At 40.1% G+C, this 22,434-nt stretch overlaps 1 protein-coding gene across 1 annotated transcript in view; it reads left to right on the plus strand.

Moving 5' to 3' along the window:
- The window catches only part of USH2A (usherin), a 653,616-nt gene that overhangs the window by 344,110 nt on the left and 287,072 nt on the right, over nucleotides 1–22,434 (plus strand). The window contains exon 35 of the mRNA XM_090031530.1: nucleotides 17,823–17,974. Coding sequence (XP_089887656.1) covers nucleotides 17,823–17,974 — 152 coding nt within the window. The remainder of the gene's footprint in view (nucleotides 1–17,822; nucleotides 17,975–22,434) is intronic.

The raw sequence follows: 22,434 nt of genomic DNA on the forward strand, positions 1-22,434 counted from the left end.
TAGGATAAAATAATATAAGCCACTTCTGTGTCTAAGAGGCCATAGTCCCATAGTCTTTTTTTTTTCCAATAACATGGTGGCTCTTAGTGAGTTAAGTGCTTATAATAATTTCAGTCAGATATCCAAACCTGCTGTCATTTTTGCAGTTTGGTAATTTCTAACAAAGTTTGCAGAAGTTTTAGTTTGCATAGATGATGAGAGCAGCCTCTGAATCTATAATAATAATAGGCTTGTTCTATGTGTCCAGAGCACTCTGATTGGTTGCATCACAATGCTTACTGAAACAACCAATCAGAGTGCTCCAGACATCCAGAATAAGCATGTTATTATTATAGATCCTGAGGCATTTCAAACAGATATGCAGGCAAGACAGAGCTAGAATTAAACACCTGCCACCCCCCACCCCCAACCCCCCCCAGCTATGGAGCTGGCAGGCTCTGTCAAAGGGAAGAAAAAAAAAGCAGTGAGGAGCCCAATCCTTTTGGGTTTTTTTCATGGAACCTGCCCACCTTCCCTGTGGCCAGGGGGTGAGCTGTTGGCTAGCTCTGAGCTACAGGGGCCCCCGTGGCCCTCTGTGGCGAGAGCACCCCTCAGGACTGCTTGGGCAGGGTGCCAGTGGGTGGCTGCTGCTCAGGGAGTGCTGCCACCATGGAGGGAAGCACCAGGGGGTCCTGTGCAGCTCAGGGGCTGCGTGACCCACCGGCCGCTCACTTCATAGCTGCGGGAGATGCAGGCAGGCTCTGGGGGAAAAAAAAGAAAGATAAAGCCCTTTGCCACTTTTTAATTTTTTTTTTCCTCAGTAGAGCCTGCCAGCATGAGCTGCTGCTGGGTCGCACAGCCCCTGAGCTGTGGGGGGGGGCTGGTTCTTCCCTCCACGGTGGCACTGTCCCCCAGGGCTGCCCGGGCAGGGTGCTAGCTGTGCCGGTCCAGCTCCAGCTCACAGGCAGCACCCACCAGATCCAATGTTGCATGGGGCACTGGAAGCCTAGTTGTGCTCTGGGAAACTCAGGCGTGCACCATGCCTGCTGCCTTTCCACTGTCTGGGACCACCGGGGAACAGACTGGCGGCCCAGGGAAAGTGGCAGGAGGGCTGCTGGGTGTGCTGACAGCCAGCGAAGGTGGTGAGGATGGTGCATGGGGCACTGAAAACCCAGCAAGCCCGAGTTTCCCTGAGCATGCCCGGACTTCCAGCATCCCATTCACACTCCTTGCTGCTGTCTCTGGGTAGGACCCTTGTAGATGTGAGGAATATCGCTGTAATTTGTTACATAACAAACTAAAATACATGGGATGTGCTTCAGTTTGCTATGTAAAAAGTCATTTAAAACAAAATACACTGCTGAATGTATACACTGTTACAATATTTAATTGCAACATGCCACTGAACGTGAACACTGTTACGCAATTAATTCATTAAGAAGGGCAATTAAACCACTCAAAGGGGCAATTTCCTCATGTGTACAAGGGCCTTCTTATTCTATGGCTATGAGCAAGTCACAGTGTCAGACTTTTGACAAAACATGTATTTATATTCCTATGCCTGTGTTTACACATGGACAGCTTTATGTAGCCTTTTTGAGGGTGCAAAGTTTTCATTCTGTTAAAGTATTCAGTCAAAGGATAACTAACAATGCTGTATTTAAAGAAATATTCTTGCAATAAAAATTTAATCACAAACCTTTTGTGGGTTTCAGCTAGTTTTAATGAATTAACTTCCATAAGATTTTATTTAAAATATGGCATATAATGGGGGGAGATAGAAGCAATGAAGTCTGTATTCATAGCAACTGATGAAATAAGCTGTTTCTTCCAAAAGTTTATGCCTCTCAGAATAAGTCTATAAGGTACCACTTTGCCCTCCCTTCTGTATAAATCATATTCACCTTTTTCAAGTATGGCAGTTACCGTCTGTGATACGGCTAGTTTACACTGAGAGCAAAGTAAGTGGTTGCTAGCTAAAGGTTTGAAACCATATCTTGGGCCTAACAAACAGCTGTAGTATATGCTCTCAGGAATTCCACAGTGCTTGGGAAATGGTATTTTTTTATCTTCTGTCTTAATCACAGTGCTTGAGGTTGAAGGCTTCAATAATCTACATCAGGTGTTGTCAACTGGTGGGTGGGGATGGAGCATTGCTGCCTCCCAGGAGCAGGGCTGGGTCGAGGCAAGGGCAGCGGTACCCATCTGCAGGCTGCACAGGCACCACTTCACTGGTCAGATGGGGGCAAGGGGAGCGGGGAAAGTTTGCATGCAGTGGCAGCTGCCGCTGCCATCCACCAATCCATGCCACTGCTCCACATTCGGTCGCGTGCCACCCTCCCCTCCACCCACTCCACATGAGGCCACCAGGACTACACTTATTAAAAAAGGTTGAAAACTCCTGATCTACATGACTGCTGTGCCCATCTATTCAGCACAGTATTGGCCAGGGTATTTATGTTTACCAAAAACTCTGTACGGAACTTTCTCTTTTATCTCAACTCTGTTGAGAGCTCATGGAAGCACAAGACATCATGTGCATGCTGCTCCCATCCTGACCCCACCTTGTATATGTTTTAATGCCTTAAGTTCTTTCTCTGCCTGTGGAGTAGAAATAGCCAGTTTTTCCCCTTGATGGGGAAAGGTGCTATATAGAAGTATAAATGCTACAGTGATTCCTGGCAGGGGCGTAATAGAATGGAACAGGCCTGCTCTAAAAGTCTGAGCTGGCAGAAGAAATTCTGGTTAAGTAAACTAATCGGCTCCAATCAACTGTTGGGGAGTAAATACCAGAAGCTTTGCCTCATGGGAACTTGTGCATTGTGCACTTCCCTGGTTGCCTGTGAGCTCCAGATGCTGTTTAGGAGTAGACAGAGGTTCTGTCTGTTGGCACTGGACTTATGACCCACATACCTTGTTCCGGGCAGACCCAACCCTCAGACCAACCATGACTCCTCCCTTTGATAATAGGTGAATTTTATTGCTACACAGTGATAGTAGATAAGGGTAATGCAAACAATTCTATATATACCAGTCTCAGGGTTCACAGAGTCTGGCCAGTATGCAAACTTCATTCTGAGGTTCTCTCTTGAATGTCAGATGTCAGCAGTCTGGAGGTCAGAGGCCGAGGCCCACCCTCCCTAATTGGGGTGCTTGAGATGGGCTGATGGTATGCCCTCTGTCCATGCTGGCCTTGGGTTCCCCTCTTAGGGACTCTTTGCTTTTCTGAAATCCTTTCTTTTGTATCCTTTCTTCTCTCCTGATGACTCTTCATTTTGGGGCATTGCTGATTGATCTCTCTGTGGTCTTTATACTGCACAAGTTCTGTCCTAGCAGCGTATTTTTTGATTTCACAAACCCATCACATTCTAATCTGGTGCTTTCTGGCGTCCTCCTAATTTGGTCCATCTACCAGAACTGGAAATCCTAGCAGCTCTGCAGCTGGGCACTGTGACCTGGACAACATGGCAGAGTTCCTTATCTCATGTTATGGAACAGTGTGATACATATCTTCAATTTTCCAGTCTGCGTGTCTGTTTGCTTCTTTCTTGCATCAGACACAGTGGATCTTGAAGGAAATGATCACAAACAGGCTTTTAGAAATCAATTAACTCTTGCTGTTGCCCTGAACCATTGTTCTAATGCATATCTACTTTACCTACAAGCCAATTCCCAAAAAGCAAACCTCTAAATACCATTTTCTAACCATCACTGTCCTGTTTTGAGTATCTTTGCAGAGCAGGGCCTATGCGTTTGTGCAACATTATTGCTATCACAAAGATTAAAAAGGAGAGAAGGGGGTGTCACCACTTTTTTATACGTCCACTGAAGTGGGATGCTACTTATTGGGCCTGCATTCTGTTGTGCCTGTTCCCAAATTGCTGTTACTTCTTTTCCCAACTCTTGTTCACAATCTTGCCTGGTTTGGAAGATTAATTAAAAGAAAAACCTCTAAAAATTGGTATTGTGTAAGTCATGTCCTAGAAAAGTTTGGGTCACTGAAGAGCTCTGTTTCATTAATTTTCAGCAAATCTTTTGGCTGGTTAGTGAGCATATCATCTATAATAATAATAATAATAATAATAGACTTATTCTGTCTATCTGGAGCACTCTGATTGGTTGTCTTGGCAGCCGATCGCAATGCTTATTGAAACAACCGATTAGAGTGCTCCAGATAGATAAAATAAGTGTGGTGTTATTATAGATACTTAGGCATTTGAAATAGATATGCAGGCAAGTCAGAGCTAGAATGAAGCACCGCCCCCCTCTCCGCTGTAGAGCGGGAAGGCTCTGCCAAAGGTTGGTGGGGAACAGTCAGCAGCCCAATTCTTTTTTAAACTCCAGAGCTTGCCTGCCTCTCCTGCAATTGGGGTTGGAGCTGCAGGGTGCCCCGGTGCTTCCCTTCACAGTGGTGGTGCCAGATCCTGTCTATGCAAGCTGCTGCCAGGTCACGCAGCCCCTGAGTTGCAGGGGTGGGGGGCGGTGCTTCACTCCACGGTGTTGATGCCCCTTAGGGCTGCCTGGGTGGGGTGCTAGCTGCATGGGTGCAGCCCTACCTTGCAGTCAGCAGCCTCTGGATCCAACGGTGCAAGGGGTGGGTTCTTGTCCACCTGGGAGATAGTGATCATCGCTTGCTGGAATTCACCATCCAGCGCAGGGTGTCAAGGGCCTGCAGCAAAACGGTAGCCCGAGACTTTAGGAGGGCCAACTTCAACAAGTTGAGGAGTGGGTGAGTCGCTGGGGTCCTTGAGGGTGGGGAACTCAGTGTCCAGGACGAGTGGCCGTTCCTTAAGGAAATGATACTCAGGGCCCAAGGGGAGTCCATCTCAACAAGAAGCAAGGGGGGCAGGAGTGCCCGAAAGCCCCCCTGGCTCACCAAGGGTGTCCAGGAATGCCTGCTTGCCAAAAAGGCAGCGTACACCCAGTGGAAGGGGGGTGCCATCTCCAAAGAGGAGTATACCTCCTCTGTGCAGGCCTGTAGGGGGGCTGTCAGGAAAGCTAAGGTGGACATAGAGCTAGGACTAGTGTCCAAGATCAAGGATAATAAAAAGTCCTTTTTCAAATACATAGGGAGGATGAAGAAGGCACCGGATAATGTGGGGCCCCTGCAAAGTACGCTGGGCAATCTGGTGGTTGCGCCAGAGGAGAAAGTGGAACTCTTTAACCAATTCTTCATGTCCGTTTTCTTGTGCAGGGACCAGGACTTCCTAGCTGTGATGCCAAATGGACTCCAGGGGAATGCCTCCAGACCTCAGGTTGGGGAGGACCAGGTTAGAGAGCTTCTGGAGGGGCTGAACATGTTTAAATCAGTGGGTCCAGATGCTCTCCACCCCAGGGTGTTGAGGGAGCTAGCTGGGGTTATTGCAGGGCCCTTGGCACAGCTTTACGAGTGCTCGTGATGCTCAGGCCAGGTGCCAGGTGACTGGAAGATAGCTAGCATGGTCCCCATCTTCAAAAAAAGGAAGAGAGAGGAGCCGGGCAACTATAGGCCCATCAGTCTTACCTCTATCCTTGGGAAACTCTTTGAGAAGATCCTCAAGGACCACGTCTGTGATGGGCTGGCTTCAGGGATGATGCTCAAGGGCAACCAGCACATTATGGGCAGGTCATGTCAGACCAACCTGATTGCCTTTTATGATCAGGTCACAAAGGCAATGGATGCAGGTGTTGCCGTGGACGTAGTCTTTCTAGACTTCAGCAAGGCCTTTGACACTGTCTCCCACCCCATCCTCATTAAAAAACTAGGCGACTGTGGCATTGATGCCTATATAGTCAGATGGATTGCAGATTGGCTGAAGGGTCATACTCAGAGGGTGGTGGTGGATGGGTCATATTCAACCTGGGGGGAAGCGGGCAGCAGAGTCCCCCAGGGCTCGGTCCTGGGGCCTGCGCTGTTCAATTTCTTCATCAGCAATTTGGACGATGGGATGGGAGACGGTGGAAACAGGAAATGCAACCTGTTTAAATTCGCTGATGATACCAAAATTTGGAGTGAGGTGAGCACACTAGTAGGGAGGGAAAGACTGCAACAAGACCTGGATAGGTTACAGGAGTGGGCTGACATAAACAGGATGTGTTTCAATACTGACAAGTGCAGGGTGCTGCGCTTAGGCAGTAGAAACCAGCAGCACACTTATAGAATGGGAAACTCCCTTCTTGAGAGCACGGAAGCAGAAAGGGAACTTGGGGTCGTTATTGACTCCAAGATGAACATGGGCCAACAATGCGAGGTCACGGTTGGCAGGGCCAACTGGACCTTGTTGTGCATCCACAGGTGCATCTCAAGTAAAGCCAGGGAGACCCCCTCTATGCGACTCTGGTCAGGCCACAGCTGGAGTACTGCGTCCAGTTCTGTGTGCCCCATTTCCGGAGGGATGTGGACAACATTGAAAGGGTCCAGAGGAGGGCCACCCGCATGATCCGGGGACTACAGGGCAGACCCTACATTGAAAGACTGCAGGACCTAAACCTGTTCAGCCTTCATAAAAGAAGGCTGGGGGGGGGGACCTGGTGACTGTCTATAAACTCACTAGGGGGGACCAGAAGGGTTTAGGGGATACACTATTTCCCCTAGTGCCCCCTGGCATGACAAGGAACAATGGACACAAATTATTAGAGAGTAGATTTAGATTAGACATCCACAAGAACTACTTCACAGTTAGGGCAGCTAGGAGCTGGAACAAACTTCCAGGGGAAGTGGTGCTGGCTCCTACCTTGGGGATCTTTAAGAAGAGGCTTGATGACCACCTGGCTGGACTCATTTGAGTCCAGTCTTTTCTCCCATCCAGGCGGGGGATCGGACTTGAAGATCTACAAGGTCCCTTCCAACCCTACTTCTATGATTCTATGATGTTTGGGGAAGCTCAGGCTTAGCGAGCTTCTGGAATCCTGTCCACTGTCTCCACTGTCTTCACCACCTGGGACAACCCAGGAACAGGCTGGCTGCCCCAGAAGGGCAGCAGAAGGGTGGTTGGCTGTGCTGGGAACTGGAGAAGGCAGCGGGGACAGTGCATGGGGCACTGGAAGCCTGCAAAGCCCAAGCTTCCCTGAGCACACCATGGCTTCTAGCACCCCATGCACCATCCCTGCCACCTTCTTTGGAAAGGGCCCTTGTGCATGTGTACAGGGGCCCTCTTATTCTATGATTATAAACAACTCACAAGGTCAGACTTTTGACAAAATATGTATTTATATTCCTAAGCCTGTGTTTACACATGGACAGCTTTATGTAGACTTTTTGAGGGTGAAAAGTTTTGATTCCATTAAAGTATTCCGTCAAAGGATAACTAGCAATCCTGTATTTAAAGAAATACTTTTGCAATGAAAATTTTATCGTAAGTGTTTTGTGGGTTTCAGCCAGTTTATAAATAATACTTGTGCCAGCATTTTCAAACTGTTTTATAAGTTAAAGAAGATTTCAGGTGGACAGGATCTTAGCTTAATTCAAATATGGAATTGAACAGCTAGAGGTACTTTCCCTTATTCCTTCCTGCTTCCCAGTTCTTATTGCCTTCTTTGACCTCTGTTTGTGGTCATCGGTTAAAAGTGTGGCAGATAGGATTCCATTGTTTGTCTGCAAGAGCAAGCAAAACTTTTCCCTTTCTTGGTTTCACTGATAGAGTCTCCAACTGAGTTTTGATGTACTAAACTAAAAAGGAAGTAAACCTCAGTTCAAACAACTGAGTTTGGCTTGATTTCAGATTGAAACCATGAGAAACTGCCAAGGTGTGTATGTAAGTTGAAGTTACATATTATATTTAAGCCATACAATATCTATGGAATGTTAAGTGGCATGAAAGTTAGAACATGTTGTGAGCAGTCGCACATTAAGGGTGAATGCTGTTTCTTGGCTGCGTTGCTCTGATTTACCATTATAGGGGGAAGGCTGTGAAGGCAGGACACCTGAGCTTTATCCCTTGCTGGGGGGAAGGGGCAGGAGAGATTCTGGAAACAATGTATCATGGGATACTAGAGGACGACAAATTGTTTTATCAGCATAAAGCAGACTAGGTAACACATCCCTGAGTTAAATTTTCCCTGAAGTGGTATAACTTGGAGATGCTCAGAGGGCACTTAGCACAAATTAATAAGCTTTAACATGCAGATATTTGTGTTTCAAGTGGCCTTAGTATGGTCTGAGTGCAATGTGCAACTTCACCATATCTGTATCTCCTATACCACAAACTGGGATCTCCCCTGTAGTTATCAGGAGCCCCTTATTACAAACATATCTTACAGAGAGGTCCAATGGCTTGCATCTGAGTCTGGGCTATACATTGTTGCATTCTATAGATCCATATATTAGATGCTGCTGAATGGAAGTGAGCAGCAACCTGTGCTAAAGCACGGGAATTAAAAAAAGTGGACCTACTGGAAGATGACAGATGAAGAAAAGACCAGCAGCCTGTGTGTGAATATGACTAGAGAAGAAAAGGTAGAGGATAAGATGCAATATAGGTGGTGAACAGGATTGTAGGTTATCAGGCTTCCTTAGAAAGGATGACAACATATAAGATGAAGGAAAGGTCAAGCTTTGAGCCTTCTTGAAGTGTGAAAGAGGTTTTTAGTTCAAACCAGAAACTGAGCTTTGGTTTCAGTCAAACTTTTAATGAATTCTGGTGAATTTGGCCCAGTGTCACTCAACTCCGGACTGAGATTTGACAAAGAACTTCTGAGAAAATATAGCTGAATTTATTTGTGTAACAAAGATTGCTTAACTGGGGTTTTATTATAAAAACATGAGCTATGTTCCACTGACAATTATCTTTCCCAAACCATTGACTATCTATGAGATGTACAGTATCTCTTAGGCCACAGAAAAAAAGGCAATTTTACATTCAAATCATAGAGGCATATGGCATAACATAAATCAGAAACTTAATTTAAGAATTCCTGCTTCTAACCCAATAACTCTTGGTGATATGCTATACTATTTTGATCCTGTTATAGTATATGATTCTGCCTCTTGGCCTACAGTTCCTTCAGAGGCATGTCAGACACAAAACCAGCATGTTTGGGAGAGAATATTTCAGAGTATAATTTTTTTATCATCATACACACAAGTATTATCAAGAGTTTGCAGGACTTGAACCCTGGTTTATACTTAACTGACACTGGTTCCTAGCAATTATACACAGTAGCTCTTTTCTTCTTTAAAATCAGGGATTGCACTAAATCAGTATACAGCACCACAATTTACATGCACTCTTTTTTTTGTGGTTCTCCATGGCATGTCACACAAAGGATGATAGGGCATCTCTACACATGCTCCAGAGTGGGGGTGGGGGTTGCTTTAATTTGAGTGCCGCTGAGAGCCAGAACAGTCATGTGTATTCAGCATCCCATGCTTCAAAATAAGAGTGAGGGCAATTTAACTAAAGCTCATTCAGTAAGCTTTACAGTGCCCTTGCTGTCATTTTGAAGCATGGGGACACTGAATACACATGAAGCGGAGGCTGCAGGAACACACTAATTAGCATTTGGTCGGGTTCTCCAGCATCCAAGGGTAGACTGCTTTCTCTTTGTTCCTCCCTTCCTGCAAGTGGACTTGCTGTGACTCATTCCATACCCTGCTGCCCCAGGGTGCTTCAGCAGGAGATGTCATGATTCACCACCCTCTTCTCTGTCCCCGACCAGCTTTCTAAGTTGCTTTTTAAAGGAGATATTAGTGCCTCTTCCTGTGAGAAGCAGAATAAACAGATACTCAACGTGAGTTGCTTTACTTACACAATAATAATCTGAGAGATGGGGAGTGAATTTATTTGGGGACAAGACTGGGAGGGAGGAAAAGCACACACACAAAAGCATCTCATAAGGTATTGTGAAAGCGTTCCCTCACCCCTGCCCCCAGCCCCTCAACAGGTCTTTCTTGTTTTGCAGAAGATTCAGGGGGGCAGCTCCTTCACCCAAGGGGAGCTCAGAGCTCATTTCAAGTTAGCAACATAGCTGAAGGTTGGGATGAGGGCTGATAGCACCCCTTCCTGGCAAGTGCTGGCAGAACAAAGTTTTCAGAACACTTCCCCTCCACCCCCTGGCACAGTGGATAGCTTGCCCTGTGAACGTGAAGCAGGTCATATAGTATGACCGTTACTGGTTGCTTGATGAAAATGACATCTGTCAGGGGCCTTGATGATGACAAAAAATGTATTGGTAGTCAGTCAGTCAGTGATCACCGAGTCATGCAATAGCATCCTCAGTGGCCTTGTACAGTTTCTGAACTTAGCCAGCAGGCCGTCACAATATGTAACATGGTGTGTATGTTGATAATGTAAGAGTGATGTTGCGATTGTCCAGAAATTATGTGAGAGGCAAAGATTTTTTAGGGTGATAGCTTTTATTGGACCCAAGTGGGTGCATCTACACATGCAATCATGGCACTTGAATAAACTGTGGAGCTTATTGCCCTAGTGTCAATTGCTCCTGGGTGCATCATTTGAACATGCATGCACCTGGGAACAATTAACACCAGAGCAATACACTCCACAGTTTATTCAGGCACAGCACATGAAGCTGGGCTGGAGCAGTTTTTTACTCTGCCACAAGGTAGTACTTGTATTTACAAGTACTATCCTTCTGTGGAGTAAATTAGGGGTGCACATGTAGAAACCAAGATGTTTACTGTGCAGCTAATTAGTCAACTGCAGTAAATGTCTTGTGTAGATGCACCAACTGTGTAGCTGAGATATAGTTGGACAAAGCATTCTTCATCAGGTTTCAAATGATAAAATGCAAAAAAACCCCAAACCCTATTTTCATTGTTAACTATTTCTGGGCCAGTCATCTTTGCAGAGAACTCTTGAGGAGCAGGTAAACTCACTGACTATTCTTTAACCTTTACTGAGTGTGTATTACAGATGTTCACTAACTGATTCTCTCAACACCCCTGTGAGATAGGTAAGCAGTTATTACTATAATTTCACAAAGATGGCTGGGGAAACAGAGAAGTTATTTTTCCACAAGGGGAATTATGGTCTGATTTAAAATAAGAGCTCAAGTTTCTGATCCCATATCTCATATTCAGACCACTAGACCATATCTTTTTCCATTCTCAAATTCACTTTTTTCCTTTGCAGAGAGTTAGCTCTCTCATGCCAGACAGAAGTACTTATTTAACTGTGAACATTAAAATTGGGAGATCATAAATTGGCTTATTAAAGAGACAATTGTTTTCTGACAGTACTCGGAGAAGTATCAAAAGTTCACAATGCATATTGGCAAGCTGCTACATGTAGTGTATATGCTCCACAATGCTGTTATTGCAGGAACACTTTAAAATAATGGTCCAGTTAATTAATGCTGAGTTACAGCAGGGATCCTATAGAGGTACTTATGACACCTACATTAATACGAAATGAGTTCATCATGATTAATGCTATTACAATAAATACCAAAGGAATTAATAATGATTAGTCCATTATTTTAGAGTGTTTCATGCTATTGAAATAAGTACTTAAAGTGTTTCCTTTTTTTTCCTGTGTAACACACCCCAAATGCCAGTGTTCACATTTAAGGCTGTCCTGATCAGTTTAAATTAAAACATCTTTCTTTTGAAGTAAATTGAACATGTTTAAATGTATTTATCTATTTTTTTAGGTCACGTACTGAAGTGCTTTAACATTCTCTTGATAGGTGAGCCGGATATGGAATCCTATACCTTAGGAAGCACATCAAAATGCATCACGATTAGTTGGAAAGTAGTTCTCAAATGCTGTGTGTTTGTATGCGTGTGCACACACACATGTATACACATGTGGAGATGGCATGGTCCATATGATGCCTGCCCCTGTTTTGAGAGCAGCTTCTAACTTTTCATGGAGATAGTTTAGGGAATCAAATTTAACATACACATCTCTGAATCACTTCAGTGTATGTAACTGTGAAATACATTGCTTCAAAGTTTAGCAGAAACTCCATTTCTATTTATTTTTCTTTATGAATTATTTTCCCATTTGGTTGAAAGGCAAAATCATTTCTATTTCAAACAGAATCTTTTTCAGTGTAAGTTCAAACAATTCAGTTTTGAAGAAAGAATAAATGCATTGCGATTATTCAACAATATGAAGGCTGTTTTCACTCTTTAATTGAACCCTCAAGCGTAGCCTGTATATGAGTGGAGCTCTGCCACAGTCGGCATATGTAAACATGCTTGCAACATTAAAAAAAAAAAATCAAAATAAATTTAACTATAGCTTTGTAAGAATCATTTGAAGTTTCTATGGGGCTGATTATTCTGAAGTACCAAGAACCTGCAGGATTGACTGAAATCAAGGGGAGTGGCAGCTGCTGAGCACTTCGGAAAGTCAGATTCATAGACATTTCATGTTTCTAACACCATTATCCCACAATTTGGTTCACGTCTAAAATTGCTTAATAGTTGCAAAGTGAACCATTCTGTGATTATCTATCTATCTATCTATTGGTGGGTAAATGATTGCCCATGGGGTTTACAGAATCTGTGTCACTGGAAGATTTTAAGTACAGGTTAGATGAACTTTTTTCAGGGATAGGTTCATAGGGACAGTCCTGCCTTGAGCATCAGGTTCAACTAAATACCCTGCATCAGGTTAGACTAAATGCTACCTTTGAGACCTATTTTCTATGGTCCTTTGATAGCTTAATTATAATTTTTCTCCTGCCCAGGAAGGGGGCCGGACATAAAGATCTACAAGGTCCCCTCTGACCCGACTTCTATGATTCTATGATAATAAACAGAATGAAAAGGTGCTATTTAAAAAAAAATTGATATGGAATATATTAACCTTTTACTTTGTGGGTTCAGTAGGAATTATTGCAGACACCCAAAGGGAATATAGTTACAATCAGTGGTAAATTACCTGTTTTTAATGTTGTCCACTGTATACTGAATTAAATTTAAGTTAGTTATTCACTTGTCAGCCATCGACTGTCTTTGCAAATTGGTTATTAACATCCCAAAACTCATCCTAGGGTGAGAAAGAGATTCTGATTCCATAGGAGATTTCCCTGCAAAGACTATGCCAAGTATTTCAGGATCCGGCATTCAGTAAAGGGTAGTTTAAATTAAAACTGCCCATAATGGCTTAAATGTGGCTAGCTGAGGTGGAAATCAAGTAAATGTAAGTGATGGGAGCTGAGTTTTCCTTGAATCAATAACTCAGGGAGTATTAACCTATGCAACCTGACACTGGAAAAGCTTCAAACAGAGCTCTGACTAGCACAGGTGCTGAGTTTTGCACAGTTCTAGTGCCGAGTCATCTGCTGAAGAGGCACTTGTACAACCCAAGTGCCAAGATGGGAGGATCTGACTTGGAATGATATATTACAACATAGCTTCCCAATAAAAACTGCAGCAGTTCTTTGAAAGGTGCCATTATAGCATGTAAAGTTGTTAAATAATAGCATAGCGCAGCTTTAGTTCAGGAACAATGTGAAGAATTCCATAATATATAAGCTGCATGGGCAGAAACCCTATTTTTAATTTTTTGCCAGGAATACTAGGCATAGAGATTTTTATCTCAACTGCAATTTCACATAGAAATATAAAATGATCATATGAAACAAAACAATATTTTGTATGATGTATAAAACACTGAGATTTCTCTTCTAATTACCACCATCATATTTGCCACATCTGGAGCAATACCCCTTTTTCTAAAGGAAATTGTCCAGATTTAAAGGATCAGAATCCCTGTTGTACAAGAGATTCAGTCTACAGCTTTGTAACATACACAAACTAGATGGATAGGTTTGCTCTGTGTGCAAACCTCACATCATTATTACCATGGGTTTTGGACATGTGCTTGGATTTTCTTCCCAGTAGGAAAGTTGGAATTCTTTTTTCAGCTGACTTGTGTTTCTCAGACATATACATCTCCACATACTCAGCTAGTCTTGGAATTCTACTTTAAAGAGCTAATAAAAGGAGAGGAATGTATCCAGGTGTGAGAGGGAAGGAATGGTAGCTGGGATCAAGTTTCAGGTTAGTTGACCTTCAAGCTCTAAGCAAACCTGGAAGGGGCCATTTTCATTCAGCTCATGAAAACAGCTTACGCACCCAGGTGAACCTTCACCCAGGGTTCACCCAGATCTATTAGTATTCCCTTTGGAAAAGTGGAGACTTAGGTTGTTTTGCATATGAGAATAGCACACTTCTGTAAAACTCAGCCACCATCACCACTTTCCCTCCCCTAAAAATATTGTTTCACTCTAGATCAGTGGTCTCCAAAGTGGGGTGCGCGCTCCGCAGGGAGTGCGCAAGATGATCCATTGGGGTGCAGAAAGAAAATATTAGAACTTCTATTTATATTTATTTTTTATCTAAAAAATAAGAAAGAAATTAAGCTTTACTAATATTTAATATATGGATTGACACTCGCGCCCTCACTCAGTCCATGTCAGATGGTCACGTACAGTATGCGAAGTATCCTGAAGGAAGAGTGGGAGTTCCACAATGCGGGAGGGGTTGACAGTGGCGCCCTCACTTGTTCATTCGCTTTCAGTGTATTTCGACATATTGCAGTTTACATGTGCCTGGTTAAGTGGATTTAAGAATTATATTATCTAGTTTTAACTAAACTAACCCTCACAACATGGACAAGTGGCTTAAAAAGATTCCTGCAAAGAAACTGCGGATTGAAGATAACACTAATAATGTGAGTACAAGCGAACAACAAGAAAATGGCAAAGCTGATACTTCTCCTACTCCTGGTATGAGCTCTTTGTCAGCCATATTACGAGGTAAAAACAATGGCGATCTAATCAGATCTGACAAGAAGTCGACCAAAAAAATTCAAAATTATCAAGAAGACTATTTGAAATATGGATTTACATCCACTATTGTTAACAATGAACCTCGCTCTAAGTATATATTGTGCCTTGAGATATTAGCTAATGATAGTGTGAAACCATCACAATTAGCAAGATGTTTAAAAACTAAGCATCCAGAACATGAAGAAAAACTACAATTTTTTCAGCTATATTTAAAGTCATGCGATACTCAATCCAGTACTTCACAAAATTTCACTAAACTCAATGATAAATGTTTAGAAGCCTCTTTTGAGGTTTCTTACTTAATAGTGAAAGACAAAAAGCCACATACCATTGGGGAAACACTTGTTCTTCCTGCCGCAGTAAAAATGGCTGAAATAATACACGGAAAACAATATGGTAACAAACTAAAATGCATTCCTTTGTCAGCAAATACTTTTGGAAGAGGCATAGAAAACTTTGCTGAAGATTTGACAAAACAAGTATTAGAACAAATTGTGCAGCATGGGAGGTTTGCTGTACAGTTGGATGAAAGTACAGATGTTTCTAACATGTCTCAGCTAATGGTATTTGCTAGATTCTGTTTCAGTAATGAAATACACAAAGAACTACTTTTTTGTGAGCCACTAAAGGAAAGATGTCCCGGAGAAGATATATTCTCAACAGTAAATGACTTCTTTAATAAAAACAATGTTTTATGGAAAAACTGTGTAAGTGTAACCACTGATGGAGCGGCTGCTTTGACTGGAATAAAAAAAGGATTCTGGGGTATGGTTACAGAGATAGCACCACATGTGAAATTCATTCACTGCATCATTCATAGGCAAGCTATTGCAGCAAAGAAGTTGGAGCCAGAAGTACACAAAGTGCTACAGGATGTCATTGATGTGGTTAATTTTATAAAAAAAAGACCTTTAAATAGTAGAATCTTTACAATGATGAGATGGGGAGTGACCATGAAAATCTTTTGTACCACACAGAGGTTTGCTGGTTATCTTGTGGCAAAGTGCTTAAAAGAGTTGTCGAAATTAAAGATGAGTTACACATTTTTCTTTTACAAAAAGACAAGTGTTCCAAATTTGCTGACCTTTTCTGTGATGACAAGTGGCTGTCAGTAGTATGCTACCTAGCAGATATTTTCGAAAAAATAAACACACTTAATCTGTCCCTTCAAGGTAAAGGTGACGTTTTAACAATGAGTGAGAAAGTAACTGCTTTTTGAAAGAAACTCATGCTATGGAGAGAGCATTTTGAAAACGGATGTTTGGAAATGTTTCCATTGTTATGTGATTTTGTTGCGGAAAACGATGCAAGTGTGTCACCTATAAAAACTCTCATATCTGCACACGTAAAAAACTTGGAAACAGAATTTTCTAACCTGTTTTAAAATCTTCCAAATGAAGACTTTCAGTGGGTTTTGAACCCATTTGTTAAAAATATAAAAATACAACACCTTCCGATTAGTTTGCAAGAACAACTGATTGACATCAAGGAAGTTGGAAATTTACTAGCCGAATTTCAAAAAAAACCTTTGCATACTTGGTGGATGGGACTGAAAAATGAGTATCATGATTTAGTAAGCGCAGCCAATGATGCACTTCTTCCATTTGGATCTACATATCTTTGTGAGGTATCTTTTTCAGCTATGACAGTCATTAAAACCAAGAATCGAAATAAAGACCTTAGAAGCAGACCTTCGAATTGCTGTATCACAAAGTGTTAAACCAAGATTTTCAAAAATAATGAAGCCTACTCAATCACACTGCCATCACTAAAAAATATTATCATTAATAATATTTAATAATTAATAATATCTCATTTTTTACTGAGAGCAAAAAGGTTTTTTGTACCGTTAATAAATAAAAAAAAATTATTGTAAAAATGTTTATATCATCTTTATCTCATCTTTTTTTAATTTCTTTTTTTGTGTATGTTTTCTAATGTACATAATATATTAGTACAGTAGTACATGTATATACTTTATAAATAAATAAATATATATATATTGGGGGGGTGTGCTCAAAAATTTTTTAGTGATAGGGGTGCGCAATCAAAAAAGTTTGAAGACCACTGCTCTAGATTGTTGCACATATTTTATTCCTTTGATTTTAATAAGACAGCAGCCATTCACCCCAATAGCAATCCTGTTAATATTACTCATGCAGGAGACTCTGAAACAATTGTATATCACATACTGAAAATTAAATTGACCGATGTAGGTACCATACTGTACAAGGTAGGCTCTGTTTAACCAGTCATGTAAAAACTACAGTCTAGAAAAGAACAGATTAATTTATTTGAGGATAAATAGTTTATTTGAGGTTAGTGAATGGAAAATCTACTTGCAAACTGGCAACAAAAAGGAATTTTGTTAAAGCATTTAGTGTGACAGAATACATTTGCTGTCTGCTTATCATGCATCCCAAATGTAATAGAGCTCTACAAAAATATAGACTGCAAATTTTGACTATTAGAAATGTTTGAAAGGTTTTATCTTTAAGTATGATACATATATATTTAAATTTAGGTATTTCTCTCTGCATATTCCATTGGCTAAAGGCTAAGGTCAATGTGATAATTGAAAAGTTTGTTCTTGTGGCCTCAGATGGTGACTTAATCCTCCTTCAGTATCGCATTTACTGTGTAGATCACTATTTTCTCTAAGTCTGAAGGTGGGAGGGTATAAAACAGTCACTATATATCTTTCATGTCCTTGTTTTAATCTATGTGTGTATTTGCATGCAGAGTAGGCTGTGAAACAGAATTTCCTCAACTTTCTCAGTTCTAAGATCACCATGACTGGTTTAGGTCAGAAACATGTCTATTAGGATATATTCTTTGGAGCACAGTAATTTTTTTACAAGATGGATGCAGACCACTTTCCAGACTTTCAGCATTCTAAGATGGAGGATATGTTTTATGTCAGAGACATACAAGCATTTCTGGTACAGATTTTGAAATTCTAGTAGTTTTTTTAAAAAAAAATAAAACAGTTCATTGGCACCTTCATATTTTTGTAGCTTCAAGCTATTTGTTTCTGCTCCTACTGTAATGCAGATATTGATTGAATGCTGTTAAATATAATATTGTTTTTATAGGTATTATTAATAGTTATGAACTGTATATGAATGGCATTTTGATGCAGAATTCATCACAGCTAAGTTATTATGCTTATGGACTTGCTCCTTGGAGTCTGCATTCCTTCAGAGTCCGGGCATGTACTGCAAAAGGTTGTGCTTTGGGTCCATTGGTGAGTACCTCAATTTGCATTCTGGGAATGTAATAAATGTCAGATGGCAGGGAATAGCAGAGTAAATGGTGATGATTCACTCTGGTCAGTCCTAGCCCATCTGGCAAAATGTGACATTTTATAAAAAATGCTATTTAAGAGCTGCTAAGGATTTGATAGGTCATCACTAGGCACAGTTCCAAAATAGTGTATAGATACAGAGAAGGAAGAGACTGGGAGTTAAATCTGAAGCTGAAACACATGTTATTGAAATTAAGTAGAATTAATATGTTTAAAAGGTGCAGATGTAGTTTAACCTGATTTATAAGGACATATATAAAGGAAGAGTTACTGTGCCAGTAATGAGCAAAATTCTAGCTGCCTGACCAAAAGCACAGAGGATAATATAAGGAATAGAGAAGACAAAATATGACAACACTGCTCAAAAAATTGTCATGCTAATTGGAAAATATCTGTGAAACACAAATCTGTGCTAAAATGGAAAATAATATTATATTAGTCTGGCATGAAAAACACTATACCCAGGATTTAAGATTGTGTTAATATTAGCATTGAATTCTGAAAACAAGTCTTCTGTGGCGTAAAACACTATTGTTATTACAGATCTTTAGACAAGCTGTTGGGCTGACAAACCAAATGTGCATTTGTGACATTGCAGCTTATAAATAACTTAAGTAATAATAGCTGTAGATGACTTTTAAAGTGTTGTCAAAAGCATCTTTTTTATATTTTTACAAGGTTTAATTCTTCAGTAAATTATAGCACCGCCCATATAGTTTTTTATACCAGAAATGGTTTTTATTGTAATAAGGTAATGATTTGGGCACTTTTTTTTCCTCTATCATTCTGCATTTATTTTAACATCATACTTTCTGATGGCAATAGACTATGCTATATAAATAGTAACTCAAAGAAGAGCTTCCAGGTTTAATTTTTCCTTCCCTATTTTTGATCACATTTTCCATGTCTTCCCAAGATTAGTTGCTTTCAAATGCTGGTAACATCATCTATCTGTAGAACAGGGCTGTAGACTTTATAACCATTAAACATTTTATAGCTTAGACTGCTTTGATGGATATTTACTCTTAAAAGCATGAATGGCTTTTTGCCAGATTTTCTTCTCCATGTTAAAGAACCCTCTCATATACCAGAAATTTAAACTTTTTTTTTTAAAGTATTTGAAGTGCAGGGATGAGAGCTTGTATACAAAATCATGTTACATCTGTTCCATTGTACAACTAGCACTTTTTTAACATGGGGTATTTTAGGATTCCTTTGGCAGCTCAGATAAGCCAGTTATTTTTAGGGACCTGATCCATAAAATGCATATTAAAATAAGGTGGAGAGAAAACAGAAGTGTTTCTTTGTTCCTTTTCTTTTCTTAACCTGCTTTCTACTTCTCCACTAAATTTCCTAGCCTAGCTTGACTTTCAATGCAGTTCAAAGTAGGTGTTGCTCTAGCTGATACTTATCTGCATCCCACGATCAGTACGCAAACTATTTTCCCAAGCCAGTGATCCATCTCTAATCACAGGAATTGAAGTATGCCTTTATTTAGAGCAACTCACCTAAATGATGCCAGGAAGTTAGAGCACTGCATCTTCATTTGATTTTCTGAAAGATTTTTATATCAATTACAGCATAAATCTAACTCTTAAAAAAAACGTTGTCTCTTTGAGTACTCTAAATAGTACGGGGAACATCTCCCAGAAGTAAACTGATATTATCCTTCCAGCTATTTTTGTTGCTGATCTCTTATTTAATGTGCCCTAATCGATTGAAGAGATTCTTTGCCACTACCTTAAGCGCCGGATTTCTCCGGCTTACATTTTTGAAGGTGGCTGTGAAGATTTTAATCAGTTATTTGAGAGTTGCCAGTTCCATTTATCAGCAAGGATTTTTTTTTTCTTTTGGTGGTTGCTGATTTTTTTTTCATTGTTTGACTGTTTTTCATAGTGATTGCAATTTATTTCAAGTAAACCTAGAAAATATGTATTCCAAAATGTCCAGTTTTATTGGCCTGCTAGCAAAGAGGTATCTCTTTGGAATCTGAAGTAATTTTAACCTGCTGCCTGTTCTTTACACATTAAAGCTATCCTTGAGGAAATTACATTAATGTGTGTCTATTTGATTCATTATGGAAACTGAAATAGTTATATCTAAATACGTCTGTGTATAAATCGTCCCAGCTATTATGGAAAAAAAATCTTCATTTGATTTAGAAAAAATAAGAGAAATACACTGAAATATTTTGGAAGAATTTATGATAGATATGAGAAAAAAGTATTAGTAATTAATTCTATTTGTTTCACTTTTCAAAAACCTTTCATATTTTAAGTTTGTAGTACAAAATATATGTTATCCTAATTTACTTGGACAAAACAGACTAATATGGTATAATAGTTGTTATTTTAACTATGACTATTTTAGGCTTTTTAATTAATATGGTTGTCAAGTAATTTTTGCTACTTTTTAAATTATTATAACACATCTAGAAATATGAGAAGAGTTAAATATAGGGGAATGTACAGAATAGGAAACACCGAATTTCCTCTTTTGCACAATATATACTTGTAGAGTGCTTAGGCTTGAAACAAAATTACTATTGAATATACATTGCCCAAATACAGTTATATTACATACAGTTTCTAACCAGTATTTTAATAGTAGTAGTAGTAGTAATAGTATTTCATACATAATATCCTAACAGGTGAAAACTATAATAAGTAATGAAGAAGACATTTCAACACAATTTTCCCCTTAAAAATCAGTCAGAGATATAAATAAAGTATGTTCAGTGTAAGATTCAAGAGTTTTAGTAGTTTGTGACTATTACTTCATAATATCAGAATACTAGGAATTGCTCAGTGCTTTTTTATATTAAAATAATTACAGTACCTTATTTAATGAAAATGATCTCCAAGAAATGCTTGCTTCTCACAGTCATGGCTACATATTATAAGACAGAAATAAGGTAATAAATTGTTAGTATTTATGTACTATTGAGGGCATCTTGGTCATTAATCTGAGAACCAAGACATTTGGTTCCTTTCCAGTATTTGGAGATATTAAGGGTAAACAGCAACTTATATTAGGCACTCAGTACCTCAGAGGGAAGGTCTGACAGAGTAGAAAGTATAGAATAGTGTAACACTGTCATGCAGTTTGATCTTTGATTGCAGGATGCAAATTATTCTGGCCATGATCCAGAAAGGCACTGGAAGCCTTTGCTTATCTTTGGCCACATCTACACAAGAGACTCACTGCGCAGTTCTTACAGTGCAGTCATTTAGTACTTGCATACACAAGTACTAAATGACCGTGCAGTTACTGGAGCTACTGCACAGTAGCATTGTCGAACAGCTTTAAAGTGATGTGACTGTGCAGTAGCTTGTTACTACTGTGCAGTAGCATCATGTCATGCTTTGTGCCATGCGACTCTACTGCATAGCAGTAACAAGCTACTGTGCAACCAGCATCTCGTGTGGATGTGGCCTTTATGTGTATAAGTAATCCTTTTGACTTCAGTTGGAATATTCAGCTGCTTTAAAGTTAATCTTGTACTTTGAGTGTTGTGCTGAATTATGGATGTCTAGTATACATTGTGCATGAAAGACAATAACATCTGTAAAATAAATCCTCAGAATAATTAACTTCCCAAATTTGGTATAAAAATATACAATCTCCATCCTGAAAGGACAGAGAATACCCCTTGATGTGTTGATGCTGTAGAAGGTATAATAGATTAAAACTAGCCCTGAGTGGAACTCCCACAAACTGTAATACTCTTTATATAAAGCTGAGAGGTTTGGAAAAGATTTCACTTTTTTCCTACCTTAGAAAACATCATATAAATTATGGGTGAGATATAAGTTTACCATCATAAATAATGCATTTTGGACCTTAAGTTTTGATCCATAACTTCGGATGATGGCTATAAGTTATGCTTAGTAAAAACCAAATTCCACTATAATTATGATTTTTTCATTTATTTAGAAAATAAAGCCCTAAGATTAAGATTCTTGTCCTTATTGCCTTTGCTAGCAGTTTTATCATCTTTCAGTTTCTATTCAAAGGCTTACTTTTCACTGTGTCTTAAATCTTCCAGGAACTGCATCTCAGGGTGTAAGCCAAATTTGACCAAGGATATTCTTCTTTTATCAATTGTCCATAGTAATATACAAAGGGGACCTATGCTTATTTTTATATTAAACTTGTCTTTTAACATTAAGTTTAAGGGATCTTAAATTTACTTCCACTTCCCCTCCACATCCACTTTCCTTCCACTATTCTTTCTCTGGATTGCTGAGCAAGAATCAGGCAACAGACTCAGATGCTACTACATTTTCAGGGTTTGAGTCTTGGGGTACTTCATTCTTCCCCATTTTCTAGCTTTAGATCCAATCCTATTGACAAATATTCTCATAAAATATTTGAATTAGGAAACAGTTCATAAGCAA

This window comes from Crocodylus siamensis, chromosome 1 (assembly GCF_052110815.1).
Source record: "Crocodylus siamensis isolate JL-2025a chromosome 1, ASM5211081v1, whole genome shotgun sequence".
Lineage (NCBI taxonomy): Eukaryota > Metazoa > Chordata > Crocodylia > Crocodylidae > Crocodylus > Crocodylus siamensis.